The sequence below is a fragment of the Bufo gargarizans genome, chromosome 3 (genome assembly GCF_014858855.1).
Source record: "Bufo gargarizans isolate SCDJY-AF-19 chromosome 3, ASM1485885v1, whole genome shotgun sequence".
NCBI lineage: Eukaryota > Metazoa > Chordata > Amphibia > Anura > Bufonidae > Bufo > Bufo gargarizans.
The window spans coordinates 491,427,183-491,451,581 of NC_058082.1; the positions used below are offsets into that span (position 1 = coordinate 491,427,183).

At 42.3% G+C, this 24,399-nt stretch overlaps 1 protein-coding gene across 2 annotated transcripts in view; it reads right to left on the reverse strand.

The window, feature by feature from the left end:
- Positions 1–8,704: 8,704 nt before the first annotated feature.
- LOC122933010 (tapasin-related protein-like) overlaps positions 8,705–24,399 on the reverse strand; it is a 34,867-nt gene continuing 19,172 nt past the window's right edge. The window contains exons 6-10 of one of the 2 annotated variants that reach the window (XM_044287738.1): positions 17,659–17,736; positions 14,434–14,470; positions 10,482–10,498; positions 10,102–10,139; positions 8,705–9,140 (exon numbers count right to left, since the gene is read on the reverse strand). In XM_044287738.1, coding sequence (XP_044143673.1) covers positions 9,126–9,140; positions 10,102–10,139; positions 10,482–10,498; positions 14,434–14,470; positions 17,659–17,736 — 185 coding nt within the window. In that variant the 3' untranslated portion in view covers positions 8,705–9,125. The remainder of the gene's footprint in view (positions 9,141–10,101; positions 10,140–10,481; positions 10,499–14,433; positions 14,471–17,658; positions 17,737–24,399) is intronic. The other variant, XM_044287739.1, reaches the window with a different exon arrangement.

Sequence of the window (24,399 nt, forward strand, 5' to 3'; positions counted from 1 at the left end):
GAATTAAGCAGGGGACGCATGGCTGTTGAAGGGACGGAAGTCCGTGATGGTCCGCTGGAATGACCAGGCGGAAGATGCTTTTTCCACGTTAAAGTCGGTCCTGTGCAGGTCACCGGTTTTTGTGACGCCCGACTTCAAGAGGGAGTTTGTGGTACAGACTGATGCCTCTGAAGTAGGCCTCATTACAGAACTTCAAGTTCTCAGTACAACACAGGGCAGGCCGCTTGAAGGGAAACATGGATGCCCTGTCCCGGGTACACTGTCTGGCAAGTGTTCACCCCCTCACGAAGCTATGTGTCAGCGAGGTTCCAGGCCTCGGTGGAGTAAGAGCCAGTTTTCACGTGTCAGCAGCAATTGCTGTTTGACACCTAGCTATTTAGTATAGCTATATAGCTGATCCAGGATGGCTGTTACTGGGAGTAGTCAACGTGCTGGGTGGGTGACTATTCCCCAAGTTCCAGGCCGGGTCTTGACTGTCCTATAAAAAACCCAGCCAGTAGTGTCAGCTGTGAGTGATTACCTCTCTCTTTGACAAAGGAGCTCTGGCAATCGCTGGATTGGGATCTGAGCCGTGTGCTAGGCTGGAGGCCTGAGTTTGGGAGGTCTGCTCTGTCCTGAGCAAATGTCGATCGTGTGTGAACTAAAACCTAAGATAACAGGTGACTGTGTTGCTGTATGAACTGTCTAGGTGTGAATGAACACCAAAACTGCAAATGGACTGTCGTACTGTTTTGTTGCCGTAATTGTGAATAAAACACTGAAGTTTTTTTGAGTTACAAACTGGTCTTTGCCTCTATACTGCTTCTGCTTGTCCTGTCTGCCAGAGCGTATTGTGTATATATACCGTATTTTTTGCTTTTTAAGACGCACTTTTCCCCCCAAAAAAGTGGGGGGAAATGGCAGTGCGTCTTATAAAGCGGATACTTCGCTGGCTGCTATGCTGCACAGCGTGGCCAGCGAAGTATCAGTGTGGAGGGAGGAGGCGGGGACACTCATGGCGGGGCCCGGTGCAGGGACTCTACTCTAATACACCGGGCCCCGCAGCTGTTAAGTACATTCAATCCAAATGGGTCCGCAATTACTGTACTGTACTTACTGTACCTTACTGAACCTTATGTATAGCATTAAGGTGGCACAGACCGGCAGCTCCCTTGGACATTGCGCCGCCTGTCTCCAGCTCCCTCCTCATGCGCCGCCTGCCTGTTCATTCATAAAGTGAGATAAGAAGGCAGGCGGCGCATGAGGAGGGAGCTGCAGCAGGAGGGGCAGGCAGCGCATGACTGAGGGAGCTGCCAGTCTGCGCCGTCTTAATGCTATACATAAGGTACTACAGTAAGTATAGTACAGTAATTGCGGACCCATTCGGATTGAATGTACTTAACAGTTGCAGGGCCCGGTGTATTAGAGTAGAATCTCCGCCTCCTCCCTCCACACTGATGCATCTGATGGGGGATCTGCAGATGACACTTATGGGAATCTGTGGATGACATAAATGTCATCTACAGAGCACCATCAGTGTCATCCACAGATCCCCCAGCAGTGTAATCCACAGATCCCCCAGCAGTGTAATCCACAGATCCCCCAGCAGTGTAATCCACAGATCCCCCAGCAGTGTAATCCACAGATCCCCCAGCAGTGTAATCCACAGATCCCACCATCAGTGTAATCCACAGATCCCCCCCATCAGTGTAATCCACAGATCCCCCCATCAGTGTAATCCACAGATCCCCCCATCAGTGTAATCCACAGATTCCCCCATAACAGTGCATCATCCACAGATCCCCCATAACAGTGCATCATCCACAGATCCCCCCACAACAGTGCATCATCCACAGATCCCCCCACAACAGTGCGTCATCCACAGATCCTCCCATAACAGTGCGTCATCCACAGATCCTCCCATAGCAGTGCATCATCCACAGATCCCCCATAACAGTGCGTCATCCACAGATCCCCCATAACAGTGCGTCATCCACAGATCCCCCCCATAACAGTGCGTCATCCACAGATCCCCCCCATAACAGTGCGTCATCCACAGATCCCTCATAACAGTGCGTCATCCACAGATCCCCCATAACACACAGACCACCATTAGTTCAAAACCTACCAAAAGCACACCTTTTGGTTCAAAATATTTTTTTCTTATTTTCGTCCTCAAAAACCTAGGTGCGTCTTATCATCAGGTGCGTCTTATAAAGCGAAAAATACGTTGTATATATATATATATATATATATATATATAAAAATATATACAGTATATATATATTATGTATATATATTATGTGTACTGAATAAATATTCTACAAGTAGAATATGGCGTAAACAATAGTGGCGTAAACAATAACAAAAAGCTACCAGCAGTACGCAATGGCACATTCTAAACATATTAAGAAAAATAACTGAAATAAATTGGCCTAAATGGGAGGAAATGCTCAAAAACCCCAAAGACTGTGGCGTGTTTCTATCCGGGGGAGCAATTCCTCCGCATGTGATCCATTACTAGCAGCAATCCCCAGCAAAAATGCATACAATGGAGTAGGGATCGACCGATTATCGGATTTACCGATATTATCGGCCGATATTCAGGATTTTGAACGTTATCGGTATCGGCATTTATTTTGCCGATATTCCGATAACGTCCTGGGAACACAGATCGCGCTGCTGACAGCGCTCTCCGTGTTCCCTCAGCAGCAGCACAGGGGAGAAGGAAGCAGTGTCTGGGAGGACAGGGGACAAGAGGAGGGGAGGAGCTATGGCCACTGCGCCACCAATGAAGCTTAATCTCACATGAATTCATATACAGGAGGCGGGAGCTGCAGGATCACACAGCCGGCTCCCGGCCTCTATGAGCTGTAGCTGCGATCTGCGGTAGTTAACTCCTCAGGTGCCGCGGATCGCAGCTACAGCTCATAGAGGTCGGGAGCCGACTATGCGATCCTGCAGCCAGCTCCCGCCTCCTGTATATGAATAAATTAGAGATTAAGCTTCATTGGTGGCGCAGTGCGCCCCCCCAAGCCCCCCAGTATCAGACATTGGTGGCGCAGTGCGCCCCCCCTCCCCCCCAATATTAGGCATTGGTGGCGCAGTGCGCCCCCCCCAAGCCCCCCCAGTATTAAGCATTGGTGGCGCAGTGCGCCCCCCCTCCCTCCCCCCCAGTATTAAGCAGTGGTGCGCCCCCCCCCCCCGCCCCCCACAGGATTCACTCTCCCCTGCTCCTCCGATCGGAGCCCCAGCAGTGTAATGCTGGGGCTCCGATCGGTTACCATGGCAGCCAGGACGCTATTGAAGCCCTGGCTGCCATGATAAGCTCCATGCTGCTCTGTGCACAAAGCACAGAGCAGCAGGGACAGTGTGAGCTCCTATTCACCCTGATAGATCTCTATCAGGGTGAATAGGACAAGGGTTCTAGTCCCTAAGGGGGCTAAAAGTTAGTTAAAAAAAAAAAAAAAAAGTAATAAAAATAAAAACACCAAAATATTAAATATAAATGAAAAAGAAAGATTTACAAAAAAATAAAAATACACATATACACATTAACAATAAACATAAATTTTCAGCAGATTTGTGGGAATTTTTTTTTTTTTTTCAAAAATGAAAATTCCCAGAATATCGGTATAAATTATCGGCTATCGGCCTGAAAGTTCACAAATTATCGGTATCGGTATCGGCCCTAAAAAATCAATATCGGTCGATCCCTACAATGGAGGATGTCAGCAGCGGACCACATGCACCACAATGGCATCCTACACAAGATGGGATAATGTGTGGATAAGAATATAAAAATACATAAATCACTGCGAAAGGTGCACCACAATGATATGCAACTGACAACACTGGCCAATCCCTCAGGCTGATGTTAAGAACTGAGACTTCAGCTTTTGTGGTGCATGTGGTCCACTGCCGACATCCTCCATTGTATGCATTTTTGCTGGGGATTGGTGCTAGTAATGGATCACATGCGGAGGAATTGCTCCCCCAGTCATAAACACGCCACAGTGTTTGGGGCTTTTGAGCATTTCCTCCCATTTAGGCCGAATGCACACGGCCATGAGCGGTCCGTGGTAACACGGGCTGGATTCCTGCTGAGAGCAGGAGCGCACGGCGTCATTGGTTGCTATGACGCCATGCGCTTCCTGCTGCCGCCGCAGTACAGTAAAACACTGGTATAGATCATACCAATGTATCACTGTACTGTGGCAGCAGCAGGAAGCGCATGGCGTCATAGCAACCAATGACGCCGTGCGCTCCTGCTCTCAGCAGAAATCCAGCCCGTGTTACCACGGACCGCTCACGGACGTGAAACACGGCCTTGTGCAATCGGCTTTAGGTCACTTTATTTCAGTTATTTTTCTTGATATGTTTAGAATGTGCCATTGCGTACTGCTGGTAGCATTCTGTTGCACCTGGTAGCCTGTGTCACATTACCTGTTATAGGTGGGGCCCACAGCCTTATCATCTCTCCCACTGCCTGAGTGATCTCACTATGGAGGTATGTGGGAGCTTGGCTGTGAGTTGGATCTTAGCACCTCTCAGACTGTGTTCACACACCGTAGGTCTAGTGGTAGGACCCATGCCATGCTGAGAGACCTTGACGGTGGTGCAAAAGGGCTCTGCTGTGTTCCTGATTGGAATACATTGGCTAAAGTCTCAGTTCTTAACATCAGCCTGAGGGATTGGCCAGTGTTGTCAGTTGCATATCATTGTGGTGCACCTTCCGCAGTGATTTACTTAAACTAGTAAATCTAGTAAATCTGCTGTTTGTTAGTAAGGTAAGTGTCTCAGTACAACAATGGGGTGTACTGAGACATTTACCTTACTAACAAACCGACCATAACCGAACAGACAGCCGTCTTCAATATCCCGATTGAATAGTGCTACAAACATCGAAAGGCATATTCTGGGAGTGAGTACATCTGAAGGCTCTTGTGATAATTTCGGATGAATATTTGGTCGATACAAAGGTAATGGATCATCTCCACATGCAAGTTATTTAGTAGCGGGACGCCGCTACCTACGTTGTTTCGGCAAGACGCTGCCGTGTTAAACCGAAAAATTGCAGGATATTTGACTTTGGTCTCGATCAATAACGACTAGAATTATCGACAATAGGTTTTTTCGGATGTCCATAATCATTGGACCGGAGGTATATTCGATTGGATTATCGATTATTTGCTAGTTTGGTCAACTGATCCTTATTTTATCTGTAATTTATTGTATATTGTATTTTCTTCTGCGATTCATTGTTTTATAAATTATATTTATTTTAGTAATAAAAGCTTACAATTGCTTTTAAATACATGGTCACGGTTTTCCTTGAGTGCCCTGTTTATTCATAATTTATGCTTTCTTGTATTGAGTGAGTGGTCTCAATTTACAGGAGCACCTGGTGTTGCTTCAGTGCCTTTAGTGCGACATTTCATTTATTTATTTACTTAAACTAGACGCACCAAATTGTGCCAAATTTTACGTGGACGTCAGTAAATGTGGCCTATTTTATGTAATGCATGTGCACAGTTTGGTGCTTCTCTTGATAATATTTTGCTGAATTGAGCCTTTTCTATTATATCCATTTTGGGTAAATCAAGATTTATAATGTGTTCTCTTCAAGTTTTTTTTATTTTTTATTTCACATTGAAGCATAACTGAACTACAGAAAAAGAAATATATATATATATTTTTTTTACAAAACATAAAACACCACATACAAGTATATTTCTAAAACTGCAACTATGATCAGAAGTCCTTAGGCACAGACATTAATTTCATTATTATTTTATTGCATGAATAAGGATCTTCGTAGCCAAACAATTATACAAATATATAATAACACTGGACAAGATTTTATACTGCAACTTAAAGGGGATTGTCCACCTTTTAGATATTAATGACTTATTCTCCCGATAGGTCATCAATATCAGATCGGTGGGGTCCAACACCCAGCACACCCACCAATCAACTATTTGCGGCAGCCACTAGCACCTGAAACAGAACAGTAGACAGAAGCAGAAGGCCCACCGTGCCAGGGTACTGATTTTCAGCTCCCACATTAAACAGTTGGACAACCCCAGTCACCATGAAAAATGCAATGTAACTGCAGGCAGCATGTTATAGAGCATGCAATGCTGAACCAAAGGATATATCGTTTTGTGGGGAAAGATTCAGTAAAACTTGTATTTCATTTGTTTAAAGGCTATGTACACCTTTGGGGGCATTTATTTTATTATTGCGTTGTACTCATTTTGAGCAAAACATATTTTTTTAATTGGTCTTGGAGCCCTTTTTTCTGTATATAGCTGCTCTAGTAGCAACCTTTGGATTTTCTGTCTTTTCCATCAGACCAGGCGTTGATGGGCTCCTTATCTCTGCTCTCTGACATTATAAACACTCATTATAGCTCAGTTCTTATCTTACTGATAAGAATGTGGCTTAAATAAGTGTTTATGACCTCTCAGTAGTTTAAAGATGAGGTTTATTAGATGACCGGCACAAAGTGAAAGTACCAGTCACACAGATAGAAAAACTGTTAACCCTTTGTGACAGAACAGCTCAATATTTTAATAAAGACCGATTGAAAATATGATTTTTAGCCAAAAATTTGTATCATGCAATTATAAATAAATTGCCTCAGAAGGTGTACATAGCCTTTTAGATCCTGCTCATGCTGGGCTGTGGTCAGGGAGGCGGTCCTATCATTGATTGACAGCCTTCCCTCTGTATACAGAGATAACTGTCAATCACTAATTGGACCATCTCCTTGACTTCAAAGTCTAGAATGAGCAAGAATTTAAATGTATAAATTACAACTTATAGTGAATATTCTCCGATAAAACTATATATTAATCTGCTCAGCTCCTCCTACTCTATAGCATGCTGCCTGCAGCTCAGTCACTCTGTTCAATGTGACAGGTTCCCTTTAGGTCAATACTATGCAAATTCAGCACTAAAACAATGGTTGCTGGAGGTTTCTATAGCTTTGCCCTTGCTAAAATGATCCCCCATATTGCACTTTAGATTCCAGTGTTCAGTAGTTGCTGGGAGAAATCTACAATAATGAAAATACTGTATGTTCAAACAGAAGTCTCTGAGGGTTAATAGCTGACCTATTATGTGGAAACGGCAAGTTACACATCAACAGTAAGGTCATTAAAATTCACAAAGTTTTACAATTTGGGTCAAAATAACCAGCTAAATGTTTTTCATTTAGCATTTGTTTGGGAGAGGATATAAATTACTGAGTAATTTACATAAGTTTTTTTCCAGCAAGTATATAATAAAAGTGATTTTTGACATTGAATACAGGTGAAACTCGAAAAATTAGAATATCGTGCAAAAGTCCATTTGTTTCAGTAATGCAAATTCAAAGGAATTGCATTAATGCAGCTTAAAATTAGAATTTTGTGAAAAGGTTTAATATTCTAGGCTTAAAGTGTCACACTCTAGTCAGCTAATTAATCCATACCCCATGAGCAAAGGGTACCTCAAAATTGAGACTTTGGGGTTTCATAAAACATAAGCCATAATCATCCAAATTATAACAAATAAAGGCTTAAAATATCCCGCTTTGAATGTATTGAGTCTATCTCATATGTTAGTTTCACCTTTTAAGTTGCTTTACTGAAATAAATGAACTTTGCACAATATTCTAAATTTTTGAGTTTCACCTGTAACTTGTTAAATGAATTCATGAATTATTATGGTCATTTAGTTTTTTATTAAATAAATGAACAATAAAATATATTTTGTATAATCATGTTTTTTTGGCAGATATATTTTTATTTTTTGCTACATTTTTAAAATTCCATTAAAGGGGTTGTCCGGGTTCAGAGCTGAACCCGGATATACCCATATTTTCAACCAGGCAGCCCCCCTAAATCGCGCAGGGCAAGGGCTCCTTTGTTTACAGTAACACACTGCCGGGCGGAAGCTTCCGCCCGGCAGTGTGTTCGGTGATGTCACCAGCTCTGATGGACGTGCTTTAGCGCTCTCCTAGCCATTTTACTAACTAGGGCAGCATTAAAGCCCACCCATCAGTGCTGGTGATGTCACCGGGCTTCTTGGCAGCCCCATGGAAAGCCCGGTTCATCACCGGAACTCCTGAAAAGGACTTTGCCCTGCGCAATTTAGCGCAGGGCAAAGGAGAGCATTGGAGCATGAAATGCTCTGATGCTCAAGTCAGGGGGGCTGCCTGGGTGAAAATATGGGTATGTCCGGGTTCAGCTCTGAACCCTGACAACCGCTTTAAGGGATTTATATTTTACATCTTAACTTTATATTGTTTTCGCATACTCAGTATGACACAGATTGCCATGTAAGGCACGCGACCGTCACATGATTGGCCTCTATAGTATACGGCATGGGACCAATGAGGCCAGTGATCTGCTGCAGCAGTCACCTGCTGTCGACAGCTACATCACCACTGCAGCAGCTTCCCTACAGGGATTAAGTAGTGAATATATATTTTTTAGTTTTTGTATTCAGAATATTGTATAGAGATGGCTCACTCCCTGAACAATGGGTAGGGTGGGTGCACCTACAAAAAAGATTACACCCAATCTTCAAAAATTGTGAGAATATAAAAGAAATAGTAGGGCACACCTACAGTTGGATACACATAGGAGATTTAATGTACATTTATTATACAATACTGTTGTATAATAAATGTACATTAAATCTCCTATGTGTATCCAACTGTAGGTGTGCCCTACTATTTCTTTTATATATTTTTTAGTATTTTAACACATTTAGGGCCACTGGCCAGGTTTTCACATATCATGGACAACCCCTTTATTAAAGGGGTTGCATGAGAGCAAGCAGAAATCTTGAAAATCGCAAGGACTGATACAGTATTACAGTGTAAAACTGCATAACTTTCAATTGCAAAAAGCATAATATTAATTTGCGGGAAAAAAATATAAAACTGAACAACCCTTGTATAGAGAATATTCTCCCCCCCCCCCCTCTATTTTCCTATGCACATGTTTTTTGGGGTTGTAGTGGTTATGGTGCCTTTTCTAACTGGAGGGAAACTAATTTAGGAAAATCCTACTGTAGAAGATGCATTTTCCCACTTTTAAAACTTTTCACTTCTTCTGAAAAGATGTTAGATGCACGTCTTGCTTGTTTCCTCACTGAGGACACCTCTGAACATGAAACACAGAAATCATATGAATTACTTCTACATGTTATACCACTGTATGATAGTTCTAAATATACTACAATCCAACCCCTCCACGTATACCCAATAGTCTCCATTTTTGATTTCATATGAATTTGTAAGAAACAAACCTCACAGTACCTAAATATAAAATCAGAAGTATACAGAGGTAAAGTACTGGCTTATAGAAGACTATGGGCACTGCATTACACATCAGTACCACAGATAACACAGTTCTGTGCATGAGGCCTAAGCATTATAACAAGAAGTAAATTCAAAGTCCTATACATTCATAAGATTACAATATTCTCACTAAGGCCTCATGCACACAAACGTATTTTCTTTCCATGTCCGTTCCGTTTTTTGCGGACGGTATACGGAACCATTCATTTCAATGGGTCCACACAAAAAAAAAGAAGTTACTCCGTGTGCATTCAAGTTCCATATTTCCGTTCCGCAAAAAAAAAATTTAACGTGTCCTATTATTGTCCGCATTACTGACAAGGATAGTACTGTTCTATTAGGGGGCAAGCTGTTCCGTTCCGCAAAATACGGACGTTATCCATATCTTTTGCGGACCGCAAAATACATACGGTCGTGTACAAGAGGCCTAATGCAAACATTTCTGCGTTGTGTCAATGCATCTAAAATAAAAGGGAGACAACTTTGGAAACAGCCTTGATAATTTTGTGTATACATCTGCTATGGAGACCTAAGTGTTACCATAGTTACAGACTACAAACAAATCCTGTGTGTAGTCTGATTCTGCAGTCATGTGTTACTTCTCTCCATCAGTGCAATCTTGTAGTTGAACTAGACTGTGAAAGGGCAGATAACCCATATCGCTGGAAGATCAGACTATGTATAGTGTAGGTCTCTAGTCTGTAACCATAACTTAGACACATACAATACATATTGGACCTTATGATCAGTTATAAGTCACTTACCCTTACTATGTTTCCACTGCTCCTTAATATGGCTTTCTCTGAAATTATACATAAAGCACATTCTTTGTCGCTGAACCATCATAATTCATCACATTATTAGCAATTAGGAATCTGAAGTGGACCGAGATATCAGCCAGTACCAAAGTTCACTTCGGATCCCTATTTTAAATTGTTTTTAAATACGCAGATATGAATACAGTAGTGATTCACTGAAGTCTCACGTTTGGCTCCATGGAGCCAATACATCTTAATGCCGTACGGAAACAGCAGTAACATTGAAGCTTTGAACAAATCAACTTCAGGTCTATGATCCAAAGCTCGATTCGCTCAAGCCATAAAAACTAAGAAAAATGTATAAAACATCCATTATAAAAGCTTACCTTGTTTGTATTTCTCTCTGTAAAAAAATAAAAATACAACACCTGTTAAAGTATATAGATAGATACATAGACAGATAGATGGATAGATATCATTTTCATTTTTTATATTTTTATACAAAATCCAGCTTCTAACTGATGTTTTTTTGTGCATTCTTCTTTAGATGCGCACTCTACTAATTTCTGTAGACACTGTAATAATGCCCATGTGTACATATATAATATGCCCTGTGAGGGACCTCACTATAAATAACAGGATCATGAGGGAAAGAGGAGCATGAGCCTGTAATCATGCAGGTTTATATTCTGAGCAGGAGACCATGCTGCAGCCCTCTGAGAGAACGCTTCACTTCTTCTTGAATAAATAGATACTAAACAGATCTACAGCTAAAATTAGGGAAAAAAATTGTGCAAATACGTACTACTCTGTAATCTGCAAGATTACTATAGGCGGATAGCATTTATATATGTCATGGAACCCAAGGGGGGCTTTAATATTATTTTTTTTATCATGTATGGGGTATACTTTAGATTAAATCTCAAACTTTTTTTTTTTTTATTGGGACCATAGTGATTCCTGGGTTTCACCACTGGGTGAAAGTTCCATAGTTATGGTTAAAAAAGACATGTCTCTCAAGTTCAACCAGAGGAAGAGTTAGAGGCTCAATTTACCTTTTATTAATCTCAATAAAATGAGCAGAACATTAGTTTAGTAACATACAGTAAGTGACTAAAGATTGTAGCAGTCAAAGTTAGGACTGTCCAGCATATAATCTGCCTCCCCAGATCTGGCGCTTCAAACATCTGTGAGCGTCTCACAATCTTAAAAGTGAGCCCCGCTTCAGTTTAAGAATCATATAATGCAAAAGAGGAAATTCACTGTTATACCAGGCACATTACCTTGTAGGGGTAGATCTGAATGTCATGATACCTTTCACTTAGGGCTCTGTTGCTTCATTCTGTAAAACTCTAATCCATATGCAAATGAGCAGTTAAGTGCACCAAGGAAGGGCCTAAGTCACTCTGTGCACCCTTGCGCCTCCTTTTTCCTTTGCCAGCCCCTCCCTCTCCTTCTTGATTGGCAGAGTCAGGCAACAGGTCTATGCAGGAGGGCAAAATCAAGAAGGAAAGGGAAGGTCTGGAAGAGGAAGCAATAGGAACAAGGGTGCACAGAGTGGCTTGGGCCCACCCATGGTGCACTTAACTGTTCATTTGCATGTAGATTAAAGTTACTTTTTTTCCAGAACAAAGCGAAAGATTGATAAGTGGGAAGTATCATTACATTCAGCTGAGCTAGCCCTACAAGGCATTGGGGAAGTGAATTTCCTGATGAAAGATTCCTTTTAACCCTTTAGGGACGCATGACGTACCGGTACGGCATGTTTCCCGAGTCCTTAAGGACCCATGACGTACCAGTAAGTCATGGGTTTAAAATGCGATTGCGGCACAGTGGGGGTTAATCGGAACAGGATGCCTGCTGAAATCATTCAGCGGGCATGCTGTCACAACGCCGGGGGATCATGTGACCCCCCCCCCGTATCGGCGATCGCAGAAAACCACAGGTCAATTCAGACCTGCAGTTTCCTGCGTTTCCGGTCTATTCGAGTCTCCGGTGACCTGATGAACCGGAAAAAGACTGTGATCGGTGGTGTAATTACACACCACCAAATCACAGTACGAACATTTGGGAGAGGCAGTGCTGGCCGTGGTGCTGATGGGTGCGGTCCAGGGTGCTGATTGCTGCAGGGAGAGAGGCGCGAGATTCAAACTTGCAGCGCTCCTCTCTCCCCTCCTCTTCCTATTCAGCACCTGCACTGTGCAGCACCGTCCTCACCAGGCTCCTGCGATCCCCCCCATCGGCACCGATCACCCTCTTCCACCAATCACCCTCCAGGTAGATTAGGGTCAGTGAGGGAGAGGCACCCTTAGGCAGGGATAGAAGGGAAAAGTTAGTTAGAAAAAAAAGACAGCACTTTATCTAAACTTATTATTTTCTAGCTTTGAGACCCTAGACCCCCCCCTGCCACCCACACATTGGTTGGGAAACACTGCCATAGAGAACATAAAAAACTATGGCTCTCAGACTTTGGAGACACGGAACAATTTTTTCCCCAAAAAATATTAGTTTTAGTGCAGGCATCCTCAAACTGCGGCCCTCCAGATGTTGTAAAACTATAACTCCCAGCATGCCCAGAAAACCTACAGCCATCAGCAGGGCATGGTGGGAATTGTAGTTTTACAACATCTGGAGGGCCGCAGTTTGAGGATGCCTGCTTAGTGTCTCCAAAGTCTGAGAGCCATACATATTGGGCATCGCCACGTCCGTAAAAATCTTCTCTGTAAAAATAACATGTAACCCCCCCGGATGAACAGCGTTAAAAAAAAAAAAAAAAAAGTGTAAAAAAAGCTATTTTTTATCACCTAACATCACAAAAAGTGTAATAGCGAGCGATCAAAATGTCATATGCACCCCCAATTAGTGCTAATAAAACCGCCATCTCATTCCGCAAAAAATGAGCCCCTACATTAGATAGTCGCCCAACAAAAAAAAAAAAACTGTAGCTCCCAGGCTATGGAGATACTAAAATAATTTTTTTGGGTTCCTAAAATGATAATATAGTGTAAAATCTAAATAAATTTTAAAATGTAGACATATTCGGTATCGCGGCGTCCGTAAGAATCTGCCCTATAAAAATAACAATTGACCAAACCCCTCGGATGAACAGCGTTAAAAATATAAAATAAAAACGTTGCCAAAACACGAATTTTTGGGCAAAATTTCCATTTGAATCCTTTTTTTCCGGTAATAAAGCAAGGGTTAACAGCCAAACAAAACTAAATATTTATTGCCCTGATTCTGTAGTTTGCAGAAACACCCCATATGTGGTCGTAAATGGCTATATAGCCACACGGCAGGGCATAGAACGAAGGGAACGCCATATGGTTTCTGGAAGGCAGATTTTGATGGATTGGTTTATTTACACCATGTCCCATTAGAAGCCCCTCCTGATGTAACCTAGACTAGAAACTTCAAAAAAGTGCCCCCATCTAAGAAACTACACCCCTCAAGGTATTCAAAAGTTACTTTACAAACTTTGTTAACCCTTTAAGTGTGCCACAAAACTAAATAGCGAATGTAGAAACAATTTTAGAATTTCAATTTTTTTTTACCTTGCCTCAAAAAAGTGTAATATAGAGCAACCAAAAATCATATTTACCCTAAAATAGTCCCAAAACAACAACCAACTTATCCCGTAGTTTCCTAGATGGGGTCACTTTTATGGAGTTTCTACTCTAGGGGTGCATCAGGGGGCTTGAAAGGGTACATGGTGTAAATAAACCAGTCCAGCAAAATCTGCCTTCCAAAAACCATATGGTGTTCCCCTTCTTCTATGTCCTATCGTTTAGCCAAATAGTAGTTTAGGACCACATATGGGGTGTTTCTGCAAACTACAGAATCAGGGCAACTCATATTGAGTTTGTTTGGCTGTTAACCCATTTTTTCCAGTAATAAAGTAAGGGTTAAAATAGAAAATTATCCAAAAAATTGAAATTCCAAAATTGTTTCTCCATCTGCCATTAACTCTTGTGGAACACCTAAAGGGTTAACAAAGTTTGTAAACCCAGTTTTGAATACCTTGAGGGGTGTACTTTCTTAGATGGAGTCACTTTTTTGGAATTTCTATTCTAGGGGTGCAACGGGGGGCTTGAAATGGGACATGGTATAAACAAAACCAGTCCTGCAAAATCTTCCTTGCAAAAACCATATGGCGTTCCCCTCCTTCTATGTCCTCCCGTTTGGCCAAACAGTAGTTTATGACCACATATGGGGTGTTTCTGCAAACTACAGAATCAGGGCAACCCATATTGAGTTTTGTTTGGCAGTTAACCCTTGCTTTGTTCCTGGAAAAAATTGATTATATTGAAAAATTTTCCCAAAAATCTAAATTCTTACATTTTATGTCCATTTGCCATGAAGTCTTGTGGAAGACCTAAAGGGTTAACAAAGTTTGTAAAATCAGTTTTAATTACCTTGAGGGGTGTAGTTTCTAAAATGGGGTCATTTTTGGATGGTTTCTATTACATAAGCCTCACAAAGTGACTTCAGACCTGAACTGAAAAACAAGAGTGGCACCGGCAGCATCTCACATCATCCAATTTTTATTGCGACCTCAAGACAAATACAGCAACGTTTCGGCTGAAACTCAGCCTTTGTCAAGCCTAATAACATCAACATCATTACACATATATATACCCCACATAAAAACACACCCCCTCTCAGTCACTAATGATAATCACTGATCATGTCATTTACCAATCGCTATTGCCCATGTGTTCACCTACTAGGTTATTACCTTCCACCTGATCATAGGCATAGTATGGCCATAGTGTTGGCCATGTCGGCGTTGTCCCATGCGAAGTGCGCAACTGCGCACAGCTGCACTTACTTGATAGGGTGTATCACGGTGTCCACGGCACCTGACGGCGCTCGTTCCTACAGCCAATCGGCTGTCTCAATTCCAACATGACGCGCGCGATCACGTGACATGTCCGCTGACGTCATCAAGACGCGCACTTGTGCGTCCGATGATCGTAGCATGCAAACGGCACTCACGTACGGCGTCATTGCAGCGCAACATCCTCGGTGTCATGGTAACGGGGACGCATCCTAGATTCAAAAAGAATCATTACTATAGCTCTAGTAAGATGAACTCCTTTAGATCCATCTATCTATGAATCGTATTGGGACATCTTGTTTTAATAATGTTATATGTAAAATAATCCTTGATGATTCATCCCCTACTCCTTGGGGTGGCCATATGTCTTTAATCAATCTGATGTGGCAAATTCCACGAATATGGGGGTGTATACAATGTATTGATGGCCTCTATAATGCCGTGGATATAAATAATGTATTGTATGTATCATATGTTATATGACCATGTACTTTTTGCCTGTGATAATCAGAGTTGCTCCATGCGATGTATGGATTGATGTATCATTTGTTATACGACCATGTAGATTATGCGTTTTTTTTGCCTGTGATAATTGGAGTTGCCCCATGCGATTCATAGATAGATGGATCTAAATGAGTTCATCTTACTAGAGCTATAGTAATGATTCTTTTTGAATCTAGGATGCGTCCCCGTTACCATGGCCCCGAGGATGTTGCGCTGCAATGACGCCGTACGTGAGTGCCGTTCGCATGCTATGATCATCGGACGCACAAGTGCGCGTCTTGATGACATCAGCGGACATGTCACGTGATCGCGCGCGTCATGTTGGAATTGAGACAGCCGATTGGCTGTAGGAACGAGCGCCGTCAGGTGCCGTGGACACGGTGATACACCCTATCAAGTAAGTGCAGCTGTGCGCAGTTGCGCACTTCGCATGGGACAACGCCGACATGGCCAACACCGCCATACTATGCCTATGATCAGGTGGAAGGTAATAACCTAGTAGGTGAACACATGGGCAATAGCGATTGGTAAATGACATAATCAGTGATTATCATTAGTGACTGAGAGGGGGTGTGTTTTTATGTGGGGTGTATATATATGTGTAATGATGTTGATGTTATTAGACTTGACAAAGGCTGAGTTTCAGCCGAAACGTTGCTGTATTTGTCTTGAGGTCGCAATAAAAATTGGATGATGTGAGATGCTGCCGGTGCCACTCTTGTTTTTCGTTCATCATATGGCCTGCTGGATCGTGGGTCAACGGTGAGGCTGTTGCATCGTATGTTTACATCGACCAAGGACCGTGTAGTGCTGCTTCTACCTATATTTTACTTCAGACCTGAACTGGTCCATATAAAGTGGGATTTGGAAAATTTCTGAAAATTTTTTAAATTAAACTTCTAAGCTATGTAACATCCCCAAAAAATTAAATATCATTCCCAAAATGATACAAACATGAAGTAGACATATGGGGAATGTAAAGTCATCACAATTTTTGGGGGTATTACTATGTATTACAGAAGTAGAGAAATTGAAACTTTGAAATTTGCAAATTTTTCCAGATTTTTGAAAAAAAATTAACTTTTTTGACCCAATTTTAGCAGTGTCATGAAGTAAAATATGTGATGAAAAAACAATCTCAGAATGGCTTTGGTAAGTAAAAGCGTTTTAAAGTTATCAGCACTTAAAGTGACACTGGCCAAATTTGCAAAAAATGGCCACGTCCTTAAGGTGAATTGGGGTTAAGTCCTTAAGGAGTTAAAGGGTTTTTCTGGGATTTTGATACTGATGACCTATGCTCAGGAAAGGTCATCAGTATCTGATCCGTGCAGGTCCGACACGCCGTGGCCTTCTCCTGCTCACCAAGCACAGCCTCTATAAATGTGCAGCGCTGTGCTTGGGAAGCACGGAGAAGGCCACTTTAAGAGAGATGTTCTCTTCATTTAGCATGTTAAATTTTAGAATATGGGTGAATCATCAATGAATCCAGCCTGAAGTTCAGAGACTGCATTTTATCTGACTGTGATTACCATCTATTCTAAAGGAGATTAAACTAATGGCTTACTGAACTGATGTTCACAACGATGACCGGCTGTCAGGGGCGGATTGGCCATAGACCTTACAGGGAAATTTACCGGTGGGCTGATGCCCAGGAGGCCTCCTGGACCCTCCTCCCAGCCGCCAGTAGCAGTTTTTGAGGATGTATTTTACGCTGCTGGCAATATTTTGTGATGGACTTTGGTATTTGGCTCTGTTGGGGTTGTATAATGTGCCACAATATGGTCCTGCCTTCCATCAATTTGGACCCAACTACAAAACAGGGATACTTTTAGTATTTTTTCCCCTACTACTTATTTCCATTATGCTACCTGTGCTTTGCTAATCTGAACTACAATGAAGCAGTCCAGGTGGCAGGCAGACAATCCTAACATGAGGGGGTGCTATATGCAGGGACAGGCAGTTCATAACCCTAATCCACACATGGCTGACACCTGGGGCTGCCAAACCAAGCAGAAACGATGTGGGTTGGAGGATACAAAAGAATACAGAGAATATGATAATTATAACAATAATAATACTGCTAATATAATAATTATACTGCTAATAATAATAACAATAACTGAAAGTTATACAGAATAAAAAATGTCATTTTATGTACAAAAGAAATATATGTAAATTTCACACCGCCAATATAAAGTCAAGAAAAAGTGAATAGTTACCTCTACAGTATATTCTCACGCAGTACAAAAGAAGAAGAACCAGGAAGACGACTAGTGCAAGCATCCAAACAGGAGAATCTGTCAAGCAGCAAAGCAGGAATACCGTAAATGTCAAATACTGATGGGTTTTGCCGCCACTGATTGTTGAAACCTGAACATAGAAGAAGTCTTCTAACAATCCCCAGCAGTCAGGAGCTGTGTGAAATGAACGTTGGGCTGTAGGATGTTAAAGAAACACTCCAACAATGTATTTTTTCTCTTTTACCTGGTAGTACAGGTCATCATACAAACTGCAGTGTTGAGAGTTTACTCACATGGTGTGTGCTCTTTGTAATGCATCTGCTGTGTGGATCAGAGCCTGGAGGAGAGTCTTCTAGACTTGTAGGGAGAAAGTGACTTCCAGTCCACAAAGCAGACACTCTGTGGATAGGCAAGTATGTTTGCAGACCACAAGGCCAAACAAGGGACCCGAAGGGAGATGGTACAACATAGAGGTTGCGCCAGGGGAGTAAACTCACTATACTGCAGTTTGTAAGATGCCCGGTATTGATAGGCAAAATAATAAAAATTGTCAGAGGGTTGCTTTAAAAGGTAACCTGTCGTCTTGAACATGGTGTTTGAGCAGGAGGAGCTGAGAAGACTGATATATAGTTTTATGGGAAAAAATTCCCTAAAACTTGTAAATTATGAATTTAAATTTCTGCTCATTCTGGTCCTTAACCACTTCCCATCTGGGCCATTTGCCCCCTTCCTGACCAGGCCTAATTTTGCAAAACTGACATATCTCACTTTATGTGGTAATAACTTTGGAACGCCTTTATTTATCCAAGTCATTCAGAGATTGTTTTCTCGTGACACATTGTACTTCATGATAGTCATAAATTTGAGTCAAAATATTTCACCTTTATTTATGAAAACATCCCAAATTTACCCAAAAATTTGAAAAATTCGCAATTTTCTAAATTTCAATTTCTCTGCTTTTAAAACAGAAAGTGATACCTCATAAAATATTTATTATTTAACATTCCCCATATGTCTACTTTATGTTGGCATCATTTTGGAAATGTCATTTTATTTTTTTAGGACGTTAGAAGGCTTAGAAGTTTAGAAGAAATTCTTCAAATTTTTAAGAAAATTGCCAAAACCCACTTTATAAGGACCAGTTCAGGTCTGAAGTCACTTTGTGGGGCCTACATAGTGGATACCCCCATAAATGACCCCATTGTAGAAACTACACCCCTCAAGGTATTCAAAACCGATTTTACAAACTTTGTTAACCCTTTATGCGTTCCACAAGAATTAAAGGAAAATGGAGATCAAATTTTTAAATTTCACTTTTTTGGCAGATTTTCCATTTTAATCCAATTTTTTCTTTAACACATCGATGGTTAACAGCCAAACAAAACTCAATATTTATTACCCAGATTCTGCGGTTTACAGAAACACCCCACATGTGGTCATAAACTGCTGTATGGGCACACGGCAGGGCGCAGAAGAAAAGGAACTCCACATGGTTTTTAGATGCCATGTCCCATTTGAAGCCCCCTGATGCACCCTTACAGTAGAAACTCCCAAGAAGTGACCCCATTTTGGAAATTAGGGGATAAGGTGCCAGTTTTATTAGTACTATTTTTGGGTACATATGATTTTTTGATCATTCATTATAACACTTTATGGGGCAAGGTGACCAAAAAATTGGTTGTTTTAGCACAGTTTCTATTTATTTATTTTTACAGCGTTCACCTGAGGGGTTCAGTCAAGTGACATTTTTATAGAGCAGATTGTTACGGACGTGGCGATACCTAATATGTATACTTTTTCTCATTTATTAAAGTTTTACACAATAATAGCATTTTTGAAACAAAAAAATTATGTTTTAATGTGTCCATGTTCTGATAGCTATAGTTTTTTTATTTTTTGAGAGATTTTCTTATGTAGGGGCTCATTTTTTGCAGGATGAGGTGACTGTTTTATTGGTACCATTTTGGGGGACATACGCGTTTTTGATCACTTGGTGTTGCACCTTTTGTGATGCAAGGTGACAAAAATTGCTTGTTTTGACACAGTTTTTATTTTTATTTTTTACGGTGTTCATCTGAGGGGTTAGCTCATGTGATATTTTTATAGAGCTGGTTTTTACGGACGCGGCAATACCTAATATGTATACTTTTTTTTATTTGTTTCACTTTAACACAATAATAGCATTTTTGAAACCAAAAAATGATGTTTTAGTGTCTCCATGTTCTAAGAGCTATAGTTTTTTTATTTTTTGAGAGATTTTCTTATGTAGGGGCTCATTTTTTGCGGGATGAGGTGACGGTTTTATTGGTACCATTTTGTGGGACATACGCATTTTTGATCACTTGGTGTTGCACCTTTTGTGATGCAAGGTGACAAAAATTGCTTGTTTTGACACAGTTTTTTTTGTTTTTTTTTACGGTGTTCACCCGAGGGGTTAGCTAATGTGATATTTTTATAGAGCTGGTTTTTACGGACGCGGCAATACCAAATATGTCTATTTTATTTTATTTTTTCTATTTTAAATTTTTTTTTTTTATTCCTTACTTGGGAAACTTTTGTTTATTTTATTTTTTTCAACCCTTTATTTTTTTTAATTTTATTTTACACTTTTCGTCCCCCCATAAGGTCATACAAGACCTCTGGGGGACATTTGCTTCACTTTTTCTTTTTTTTTCACTGTTGATTTCTCCTGTAACTGGGGCTGACATAGTCGCCCCAGTTACAGAATAAATGCACCCCCCCAGAGAGGCTGTACAGCGCAATACAGCGCTTTACAGCCTCAGTGCAGGGCTGATCGAGGTCTGTGAGAGACCTCACACAGCTCCTGCACTCTCCGGTCCCGGCGGTCACATGACCGCCGGGCCGGAACAGGAAGCGCACAGCGCTTCCTGCTCTGCATACACAGCGCTCGGTGAGCGCTGTGTCTGCAGCGATCCGGAAGGCAGGGACACCTGGGAACTGTCCCTGCCTTATCTCTGGGTTGCCCTGCTGTCACTGACAGCGGGCAACCCGATCAGCAGCTGCACGATTAGCGTGCAGCTGCTATTTCTGAAAGGACGTTTTAAAACGTGCTTTCAGAAATAGAGGTCCACCCATAGGACGTTTATATCCTATGGGCGGACTTAAAGTGGTTAAAGTCCAGGAGGCGGTCCTATCAGTGACTGACAGCTGTCTCTGTATACACAGTCATAGAGGGAAGGCTGTCAGTCACTGATAGGACCGCCTGCTGGACTTTAAGGACCAGAATGAGCAGGAATTTAAATGCCTAAAGGGCACATTATACAGAATCTTTTCCCATAAAACTATACATCAATCTGCTCCACTCCTCCTGCTCTATAACATGCTGCCTGCAGATTGCACTGCATTTTCATGGTGACAGGTTGACATTTTAGGGGAGTCTGTCAGCAGTTCCCTCCAAATCACAGCGGAAGGAGAATTAAAGTTTGCTTTTCTCTGGTCATACAAGTACCAAGGAAAAGTGGATACTTCAAAAACAGGAAAAGAAAGTGTTTCTCGGTCAAATTCACGGAGAAGGAGGCCATGATGAGGGCGGTGTGAGACACAGCTCATAGGTCATGTAGCGCTTGAATGGCATTTGCCATGGAGAGGGTGATAGATTAAACAACAGTACGCCTCACATGTATCTGGGCCTTATTTTTGCACATTTTACTCTGAAATATTGCCTTATCTGCTTTGGGACACATTCTTTCTAAAGGGGTTGTCCCATTACAACAATGTATTCCCTATTCACAGGGCGGGATAGGTGTCTGATCGGCAGTTGTCCGACTGCTGGGACCCCTGCTGATCACTGGAACGAGCCAGTGCTCCCTGTTTAAATGAATTGGTGGGTATGCATGCTTGCTGCTGTTCGATTCAACCCTGTGGGAGTCTGGGACTACCAGAGATAGCCGAGTACAATCACAGGGCTATCTCCAGCAGCCCCATAGTGCTGAATGGAGAGGTAGCACACATGGGCATTCACTACTCCGGTGAAACAGGGAAACAAGTTCTAGTGACCAGCAGGGACCTGAGTGGTCAGACCGCCGCTGATCTGAAACGTATCCCTATCCTGTGTGCAATGAGACAACCCCTTTCACCATTTTGGAAAAGCATTGTGACACTTTTGAGACAAATTTTTGGTCCAGACACAACAGTAAATCTGGTCCTTTATGTAATGTGACTTTGCTTAAACAAAAAAGTATCAAAAATCCTGCACATCAAAACATTGTTTTAGACTGGGGTAAAAGTGTTAGATATATTGTGACAGATTTATACAGATTTATCAAAGAAGTGAATTTACAGTCATAAATGTGTCCTCCTAACAAATGTCAGTAAAGTACTCCAGCTTTAGCTAAGGCCTCTTTCACACTTGCGTTGTCCGGATCCGGCGTGTACTCCACTTGCCGGAATTACACGCCGGATCCGGAAAAACGCAAGTGAACTGAAAGCATTTGAAGACGGGTCCGTCTTCAAAATGCGTTCAGTGTTACTATGGCAGCCAGGATGCTATTAAAGTCCTGGTTGCCATAGTAGTAGTGGGGAGCGGGGGAGCAGTATACTTACTGTCCGTGCGGCTCCCGGGGCGCTCCAGAATGACGTCATAGCGCCCCATGCGCATGGATGACGTGTCCATGCGATCACGTCATCCATGCGCGTGGGGCGCCCTGACGTCACTCTGGAGCGCCCCGGGAGCCGCACGGACGATAAGTATACTGCTCCCCCGCTCCCCACTACACTTTACCATGGCAAACAGGACTTTAGCGTCCCGGCAGCCATGGTAACTATTCAGAAAAAGCTAAACGTCGGAACCGGTAATGCGCCGAAACGACGTTTAGCTTAAGGCCGGATCCGGATTAATGCCTTTCAATGGGCATTAATTCCGGATCCGGCCTTGCGGCAAGTGTTCAGGATTTTTGGCCGGAGCAAAAAGCGCAGCATGCTGCGGTATTTTCTCCGGCCAAAAAACGTTCCGGTCCTGAACTGAAGACATCTTGATGCATCCTGAACAGATTTCTCTCCATTCAGAATGCATGGGGATAATCCTGATCAGGATTCTTCCGGCATAGAGCCCCGACGACGGAACTCTATGCCGGAACAGAAGAACGCAAGTGTGAAAGAGCCCTAAGGCTACTTTCACATCTGCGTTTTCAATTCCGCTATTGAGATCCATCATAGGATCTCAATAGCGGAAGAAAATGCTTCAGTTTTGTCCCAATTCATTGTCAATGGGGACAAAACTGAACTGAACGAAACTGAATGCACCAAAATGCATTCCGTCCAGTTTGCTTGCGTCCCCATCGCGGATAGAAAAATTCTGCAAGCAGCGTTTTCTGTCCGCGATATGGTGCTGAGCAAGACGGATCCGTCCTAGCACACAATGTAAGTCAATGGGGACGGATCAGTTTTCTCTGACACATTAAAAAACGGATCCGTCCCCATTAACTTTCAATGGTGTTCATGACAGATCTGTCATGGCTATAGAAGACATAATACAACCGGATACATTCATGACGGATGCATGTGGTTGTATTATTGTAACAGAAGCGTTTTTGCAGATCCACAAAAAACGTTAATGTGAAAGTAGCCTAAGAAGTTGGCGAAAACTACACCACTTTTGATATGTGAGCCTATGTGTTCTGAATTCTTCACATGTGTTGGATTGTAACCAGTAGACATTTATTCTACAACTGGGATCAACAACCTCCGGCATTCCAGCAGTTCTGAAACTTCAACCCCCAGAATCCTCCTTTTACTTCTATGAGAGTTACAAGAATGACTTAGTAAGTGTGCATACTGGGAGTTGTAGTTTCAAAGCAGCTGGAGCGCCAAAGGTTGCTGATCCCTGATCTACACTTTAACACAGAAATGATAAACTACTATAATGAGAACCATCTTCTGTGTGTATGCTTATAACTGGAAAGGGGATAGTAGCTAATACTAGAGAGGGGTTTTCTTTGATTTTGATACTGATGACCTCCTCAGGATAGGTCATTAGTATCTGATCTGGGGGGGTCTGACACTCAGGACCCCTGACGATCAACTGTTTGAGAAGGCACCTGTGAGCGATGCGGCTTTCTCCGTGCTTGCCAAGCACATAGCCAAATCTTGCATAGCGCCTGTGTTTGGTATCTTGCTCAGTCACATTGAAGTGAATGGGGCTGGGGTAATACCAAGCATAGCCGCTATACAATGTACGGCGCTGTGCTTGGCAAGCTGCGAGAAGGCCTCGGCGCTCACAGGAGCGACAGTGCCTTCTCAAACAGCTGATTGGCAGGGGTCCCAGGTGTCAGACTCCCCCCCAGATCAGATACTGATGACCTATCCTGAGGAGGTTATCAGTATCAAAATCCCAGAAAACAACCTTTAAAGTACATCTATCAGCAGATTTGTACCTATGAAACTGGCTGACCTGTTACATGTGCACTTGGCAGCTGAAAGCATCTGTGTTGTCAAGAGGGCATGGCAGTTGCAGAGAGAGCAGAGCCTCTAGGTGTAATAGCAACACCCCCATTGCTCCTAGAGGCTCATTTGCATATATTAAAACTTCATTGTTCTCAGCAATGGGGGCTCATATGAACATGGGACCAACTCAGATGCCTTCAGCTGCCAAGTGCACATGTAACAGGTCAGCCAGTGCCATAGGTACAAATCTGCTGACAGATGCCCTTTAAGGGATTTAACCCTACATTTTGTCTGACCTGAAAAGATCTGTACATTTAT